The sequence below is a fragment of the Sinocyclocheilus anshuiensis genome, unplaced genomic scaffold (assembly GCF_001515605.1).
Source record: "Sinocyclocheilus anshuiensis isolate Anshui unplaced genomic scaffold, SAMN03320099.WGS_v1.1 scaffold288, whole genome shotgun sequence".
NCBI lineage: Eukaryota > Metazoa > Chordata > Actinopteri > Cypriniformes > Cyprinidae > Sinocyclocheilus > Sinocyclocheilus anshuiensis.
Window position 1 is genome coordinate 965,841 of NW_015558570.1, and position 8,265 is coordinate 974,105.

General features: G+C 38.5%; 1 protein-coding gene across 7 annotated transcripts in view; it reads right to left on the reverse strand.

Annotated features, from left to right (window-relative positions):
• The window catches only part of LOC107679599 (CCR4-NOT transcription complex subunit 1), a 27,381-nt gene extending 21,108 nt beyond the window's left edge, over positions 1-6,273 (reverse strand). For 5 of the 7 annotated variants that reach the window (XM_016475194.1, XM_016475195.1, XM_016475192.1 and 2 more), the window contains exons 1-8: positions 6,126-6,273; positions 3,613-3,914; positions 2,310-2,417; positions 2,097-2,195; positions 1,911-1,979; positions 1,772-1,826; positions 1,460-1,663; positions 1,165-1,333 (exon numbers count right to left, since the gene is read on the reverse strand). In XM_016475194.1, the coding sequence (XP_016330680.1) occupies positions 1,165-1,333; positions 1,460-1,663; positions 1,772-1,826; positions 1,911-1,979; positions 2,097-2,195; positions 2,310-2,417; positions 3,613-3,714 (806 nt within the window). In that variant the 5' untranslated portion in view covers positions 3,715-3,914; positions 6,126-6,273. Of the gene's footprint in view, positions 1-1,164; positions 1,334-1,459; positions 1,664-1,771; positions 1,827-1,910; positions 1,980-2,096; positions 2,196-2,309; positions 2,418-3,612; positions 3,915-5,304; positions 5,419-6,092 lie in introns of those variants that run through there. The other 2 variants (XM_016475191.1, XM_016475190.1) reach the window with 2 other exon arrangements.
• Between the last annotated feature and the right edge of the window lie 1,992 nt (positions 6,274-8,265).

The following is an 8,265-nucleotide window of genomic DNA, read 5'->3' on the forward strand; positions in this document are numbered from 1 at the left end:
CACTATTTAGAGTCCCAGCCTCAGAGGAGACGAGAGCAGTACATTTATTGATTTATTTAATGTATATTGCTGCTGTTACACAGATCTAAAATAAACGTGCGATTTATTTCCCAGCTGTTTACCTTCACAGACATAACTGACTGTTTTTGTAACTCGTGTGTTTTTAACGTAAACTTGTGTGTGAAGGAGAACTTAGTTTGGTACTCACATGCTGTGACAGCCGCTTTGTCTGTGTGCTTCGGATGGGTGCACTCAGAAAACCGTATATCAGATGTTTAAACTCGTATGGTTTAAAATGCATGATTTCGATAAATATGATAATCAGGACCAAAACAGATGTTTTAGCAGGTACAAGCTGCAATGGCACAGCTCTTTTCTGGAAAAGGGGGTGGGGAGCAGCAGCTCATTTGCATTTAAAGAGACAGGCCCAAAAAAACAGCGTGTTTCTGCTTCCACTCAAAACAGGCATTTTCAAAATGATATAACAAATGATCTGTGGAGTATTTTGAGCTGAAACTTCAAAGACACATTCTGGGGACACCAGAGACTTATATTACATATTGTAAAAAGGGGCATAATATGTCTCCTTTAATTTAGAATGTTTGTGATAACGTAAGTAAAGTATTTTAAACGTTTTGCCACTTGCTTGAGCAACAGTTTTGTGCTGAGTGTAAGCTATTGTGCAACAATTGCATGTGTAAAAACAAAAATGCACTGTATGATCGAACATTTAGGTAAGATAAATATATATTTTTGAAAATGTCTAAAAAATGCTCCCCTCCACCCCTGAAATAAAAAAAAAAAAAAATCCCCTCTCACAATAGTCACCTATAAGAGGGATATTCCTCCCATTTTCAAAAATGAAATTCAGGCCCTGAATAAATGTCTAAAATTCCTGACTGGAGTATTACTATAAATAATTCTACATGATAAAAATTAGGCTTTAAAAAGATCGGTATCGGTGATCGTATCGGCAGATACTGCTTTCAGTGATCGGCCTCAAAAATCCTGATCGGAGCACCCCTATTTCTTATCTATAGATTGACTACATTCATGCCAACAAGAATCCCCATAAGAACAGCACATAGGTTTGGAATATCATGAAGACATGTAAATGACAGAAATTTAACTTTTTTAGTTTTTCCCCATTTAAGATGTTAATACCTTGCACAAAAGCCATAGCCAACTTCTTGCATGAAGTCAGCAAGTGAACTCTCCATCATGGTCTTATTTAATTCTCCAGAGTCTGGCAGGATCCTGTCCATGAGAATGTCCCGTTTGTCAGGGTACAACAGTGGTGCGAGCACCACAGGACAGCGCTCCTGCGGGAAATCTGGGACACAAACAAAAACACGGGACTAAATGACTCTAGAGCACAGCATGAGAACCAATTCCCATCAGGAGAACTAGACAAATATAACATGCAAGTAGTAATTATTTAGTGGATTTTTCCACTAACCTCTGCACAGTGTTTTGAGGAACGCGTCAATCTGCTCTTGTCCGACTCCGCTCGAGCCCTTCTGACCAAACAGAAGATGGGAGAGCAGCAGATGCAGAACCTCTATGGCAATGTCCTGGAAGCCACCTTCCTGATTCCCTCCGAGGTCCGCGTCCACGTACGAGCGGAGGAGGTCAGGGAGCTTCTGCTTCACAAATTGAGCAGCTGTGAAAGAAAGCAACCGGGGTTTGAGCCGAAAGCCTTTACAGAGAATCTCTGATGCTGCAGAAGTGAAACCAAAAATGAATTAAGATTCAGGAAGTGAACACTTACCAAACCCTCGAAGGTCTGCGTTGCTGGAGTTCAGCAGAGCAAGGCCAAAAATCACCTAGCGAAAGGGAGTACATTTTAAAACTGCCATTCTCACAATATTTTTGACATTTTGGAATATATTGGAAATCTTTACGCCTACCTCCTGAACCTTGCTTAGCTTGAGAACTTTACTCAGCTGAGTAAATAAATGAGGTGATGGTTTCAAACTCTACAAACAAGCAGACATGCAACTAATGAACTCAATGTATCAAACAAGCACTTAATCACAAAACTGCCAAATTTGAATACAAAAAGGTTAAATAATTTGAAAGGCAGATCAACAAACCTTTTGATAGTGCAGGGGATTGTCAATGGCGTAGCAAAGCGTTGAAATAAAATTTGGTTTCGTAATAAGAGACACACACTCCTGGATCAGAAATTGTGTCTGAAGCAATTAAGAGATGGGAAATAAAACATTAAAACAAATTCTGAAACTATTAATGAACTTTCATTTTTGACAAAGAATCTCAATTTTCAAAGCAGAAGCTACATTTATTACCTGGTGGAAATCTTTGCCACTGCTTTTACCATCGCCACTAAAATCCACATGGGAAAAGAGACAGCGTAATAAATGCCGGTCTGCCTCAGGGCCGTGACGATTCACAATCTGAGGAAAAGTGATGCATCAAATTGTCAGTGTCTTCAGTTCCTTGATGTAACTAGCAATGCTTACTTAATGTTTAACATGAAATTTAGAGAACTAAGCATATTTAATGATAGGGTTGGGTATCGTTTGGGTTTTATTTAATACCGGTGCCAAATCGATACTTTTAAAACGGTTCCGGTGCCTAAACCGATACTTATTAAAAAAAAATCCCCAAAACATGATGGATTGGCCATTTGCACATAATGTCTGTTTCATTCATACTGGACACCAGAGGGCGCCCTTGCACAGAAAATCCATATATCCAGTCACAGAAGTAGCGAAACTCAGGAAATCCCTTATATGGACAAAGGCATCGCTATTATAGCTACAAGTTAACGGAGTAAACAGAACATATAAACGTTTTGTAGCTACAAGTTAACGGAGTAAACAGAACATATAAACGTTTTGAATGATAAAACAAAGACAAACACACGACTGCGACAATATAGTCTATCTGTGTTATTCAAGCCATCTGGTATTTTCATAATAATTAACTATATTTATAATCCATTGCTAATCGATGTATTCTTTTAAAAGTAGCCTATGGAACATCTTTTCTGCCTCATTCTGTGACAAGAAGCCACATCAGATCACAAAAGGAAGCATTTGACTGGTGTTGTGGACTAAAAAGGTTATAATGTTCTTTTGTTGGACAACAGGTTTAGAAATTTGAATGCAATGGAAGTTTAGCTTTAGGCATTTTAATTTAAGCATGTTTAGCTTAGTTAACGGAAGGCTACATGCTGCCATCAGAGCAAGTGTAATTACTGCATTCACGCACTCCTCAGATGCTCTCATTTACTGAGTTGTGCTTTTAAGTCGGAATGTGAAAACAACATGGACACTCATTACTACAAAGATTTGTTGGATTTGTATTATTAGGGCTTTCCGACTTGAGTTCAATTTTGTGCATTTTCTCAGTCGGGAAATTATTTTTCACGTGCGGTGCCAGTGATGATGCTTCTTACGTCCGTTTCGGAGAACCAGAGGACAAATATTTCAATTGAAAGCTCAGGGATGGCACCGAAATGAGGCACCAAAATCTGCATTCTGATTCGGTTCTAGTACATACCGGTTACATAGGTACCGGTGCCATACTGGTACCGGGTTTCGGTACCCAACCCTATTTAATGACACCAAAACACCATGAACTCACATGTTGTATTTCCTGCTGGCTGGCTCTGTAGTTTTTCTTAGTTAAATTGTCCACCAGGTAGCTGATCTGAGACAAAGCCAGCGAGAGCGAGTCAAGATTCATTGCTGGTTGGGGCGGAAGCAGGCGGCCGAGCCCGGCGCAAAATCACCATTATTCCCCTTTAGTCACTTCAGTGATAGGTTACTTCTGTCAGCCCACCCCCCCCCAAAAGGTGTGAAAAGTGTCCGGTGTCCAACAAGTCAAGTCTCTGGGTGGATGCTGATCCCAAGTAACGTCCTTCAGTGTAATTCTTAGTGTAACATCTGGACAAACAACGATTAAAGGCAATTAGCAAGGGCAAATTCAAGTGACAACACAGTAAATTTTCCATTGGCACATAAAACATCCAAGATTTCCATAACACACTTTTAAGTGATAATTAATTTGTCCCAAAAATAAAAATTGTCATTATTTACTCGTTCCAAACCTTCCTTTCTACAATGGAATACAAAATTTTTTTTTGTCCATATCATTGAAGTCATTAGAAACCATAGCCAAAATTTGCCCACCAACATCCATCTAAATATCTTGAGTTCCAAATTATGTACTATATATAATAACCACTATGCACTCAACCGTCTAGTCTATGAATCTTAGGTTATTTTGTCCTCCAACATTGTAGTATGGCAGCCCCTCACCCTTCGCTACATAAGGAACGCTCCGACAGTTGAGTGCATGAAGTATCCAACACGCCACACTTTTTAAGCGTGAACACTTATTACACCATTTCTACTAAAAATGGCATGCAAGCTTATGTATACTGAATAGGACGCACCTATACAGGTTTGGAAGGACATGAGGGAGAGTAAATGACATTTTTAATTTTTGGGTGAACTGTCCCTTTAAAAACATTAAACACACTAAAACTTAATTCAATAAAACACTACAATGTAACAGTAAATTGTACCAATTTAGATCTTAAAAAGGGTACAAATCTCCAGTTCCATAATGTAAGTCACTTTGTTTTAACTCGCTGAGAGGACCTGAACGGTACAGCTGCAAAACCGGAAGTCATACCCACTCAGAATCTCACACACACAGGCCTTGACTAAAGTTGAAGGGTCGCACAAACAGAGAAAATAAACCTTTAGTACGTGTGGTTGCCGGTACATTAAAGCCGTCAAGGGCTTGAAAGTACATTTATGAGAAAACAGATGTTTGAATTGTGCCGTTTTGAAACTTAATACGAGCAAAAGTGATTTCCACAACATGCAGGCGTGTTTCTAACCTCATTTACCTGCTGAAGTAACTTCCTTGAAACATTTAGTCTAAACGATCAAATCAAAATAATTAGTTTAATGACTCAAAGGCAGTTTTAAGCTATAATAAACAATTACAGTTTCGGGTTCGAACACTAGTATCGTAAAACCACACGTATGACTGGCGTAAACGTTAAATTTAAGCAGAAATCGCGTTATTATTACTATTATGTAACTTTGGTGTTATTTTCACGAAAAGACTCCTAACAACAACAGTTTGACTTCAAACGATCAAACACTCCCATTTTGGCTGTGGACAACACCGTTAGCATGTTAGCATTCCTACAGCTAACTCATCTTCCATCCAAGTTGCTCCTTATTTATTAACATCTACCTAATTATGATTTGAAACGCCTCTTCGGATACAAGTTTAACACTTAATCTACTGCATTACCTCGAAATTAACTCCCGTTGTCCTTTCAATAGCCAGTTCTGTCAGATTTAACAGCAGCCGTGCTAATTCAGAGCTGGCTAACAGCCTAAACCTCATTGTTTCGAACGGTGACGACACTAGCCTGCTGCCGAGAGCTGTGCGACATGCTCAACCGGAGCATCTAGCTGACAGGAACCAGCCTGCTGGTTTGTTTTTGGGCATTAATATTAGAAACGTAGAGTTTTGGTGCATCTTCACGCCGCTATAAGCTCGTGTAAAATGCAGGCAAACGCTTCCATATCATACAGTTCTAGCATGAATATGGATAATCTCTGGCAACCAACATGTTACTCATGTGTAAATGCGCATTAAACGCACTGATATTCGAGTAAAAACTATTAGTACACACGTAGATGAAAGTAAAGTAATGTTAGCGAACATTAGCAGCCATGCAGGTTTCAAACAGCTGCACTACTGTCGTCCGGGCCTCAATCAACATTTATATGGTTGGAGAAACCGAGCAAAGCAACAAACTCGGTGTCTAACGTTAAATCACTCCAGCTGTGGCCATGTAGCCACGAGCATTAAGTAATAATTAGAAAGTTTTCAGAATTCATATTAATTATTGCATCCACCGAGCTGTTACGGGCTGTTAAGGGTAATCGTAGCAGTACTCGCAGGGTCGGTTGGGTTTTTAAGAGTTATTGGTCGTTAAAAACAGCAAGGTTAGCTACACGCTAACGTTAAATTTGCGGAGCAGACAACATATGATAACCAATTCATAACTTCAGGGATGTGTTAGATTGTACCGAAAACCCTGTCGCGGCGAGAAAACGCGTTACCTCGATCCTGGAAAAATTACGTGCGCATGATCATTTTCGTCGCATTTCTTCGTTCCAATCTTGACGGATAAAAGGTCGCTTTCTCCCTCGGTTCGGTTTGGATTTTTCAAAATAAAATGGCGACTGTCACAGCACGCGCGCGCGCACCCAGTGCGGTGCTTATTGAGCTCGCGCACAAGCTCGCGACTACGCAACATATTATGATAACGCGCTGACGCTCCTCCATTCCCATGCGCACAAATGGTGCAAAGAGATGGAGACTTCACGCACATGCAAACGCACACCTGTTCCTGTGTGAACGGATTGCCAATTACGATTAGATTCCATTTTTCTCTCTAAGTAACCTAAAACACTTTTATGAAACACCCATTTATGTTTGCTTTAGGGATATATATATATATATATACATATATACACACAGAGGCGGACAGTAACTAAGTACATTTACTTGAGTATTGTACTTTAACAATGAATCAAAAGGTGCCAAAAGGTGTGCGAAACCAGTTTACTAATTATAATGATTATTTAGAACTAATTAATTACTAATTATAATGTCATAATCAGTTAACGGTTAAAATTTTACTACACTTAAGTGTTATAATTAAACTTATAACTAATAAAATGAACTATTATAAAAGACAATGTTACACTATTTTTCAGTATCTCCTCTGCTAAACAGTTCTCATGGTCTATTTGAAGCCCCAAATAATGAGATGAATATTTTTGATGACATTGTGTTATAATAATCTCATGCAACTGGAAAGCAAAGTCCTTTTGAATCATTGTTAACAAAAAATACAGAAATGTCATATTCACTCGTAGAATTTTTAATATGCACAGGCCACATTGTACAACGGAAAATCCCAATTTCAAAAGCCTTAGCTGTGGATTACAGCGTCACAAAATATTCAACAAAATTATACAACCATATAAAAACTTCAAACATTTGAATGCATTGAAAATGTGAGAGGACACTCCATAAACAAACACGTAACTGATTGCAAGACCAGAAAATTGAAAACACAACAGAGAATGCCAAATAAATACTGTACAAGTACTGGGACATGGTACAAACCCTGCCTGCAGGCCAGCAAAGTTTTTGACTTTTATCAAGCACATTTAGATATTTATTGTGTAAAAACCGTAACAATAAAAAAACTCAAAGAGTGTAGTGTAACATAGCTAGCTAATGCAGGACACTTTATGCAGTGCAGCATTTTTTTGACAGACACAGAAGCTCCTCCAATCCCCCAAACTAAAAAACATCTCAATAAAAGTTCTGAATGCAATACATGTGCACTTTGGCCCAAATCCCAATCAGACAAAGCAACAAACTAGAATCTTATCAAGGAGAAAAGCAACAGGTGCTACATTAATGGCATTGTGGTTTTTGTCTTTGAAATGGATCGAAACACAATGCTCGAGTATCTTAGTCCACAATAAACCATCATAAAAAAACATTTGGAAGATGACATACAGTAACAATACTGTGCTGGTTGTAATGACCTGTTCAATTCTGAGCACCTTTGGGTTGACTGAAGCCCTTTGAATAGTTAGTATCAAAGCTGTCCATCAGAAAACAGTCCGTATGTGAGCCCTGAGCTGCTGTACTTGTACCTCAACGAGTCATTTGAGTCAATGAAATCCGTCATAGAAGTTCCTGGAAGCTTAAGGAATGTGCGTTATTGCTCAAAGAGCTTTGTAGATTATGTTGGAGTTGCTGTAAATGTTTTAAAAGAGAACATTTAACAAATCTGGAATACAAAAGAACATCATTTTCTTTCATGGGGATATGTACTAAGAAATGTTATATTAGGTTAGTTAATACGGCTCTTTTTACTGCCGGGACACCAAAAATTCAAAGCAAGACCTGACTTTTATGATTACATTATTTGGCATTCATCAAAAGGAATCCAAAACCTTGAGCACAAACAAATACCTGTGGTCTTTCACACAAAACCAGAGTAAACTACCTCAAAATCACACATATCTTACAAAACGCGAGGTTATCGCCATATTTCAATACAATGGTGTTGATGCAATACAAAAATAAATATTCTTTTCGATTCTTTGTAAAAAAGACAAGTAGCCAAATACATTTCAACATAAAAAAGGTTAAAAATTCTCCCACGCTCCTTGG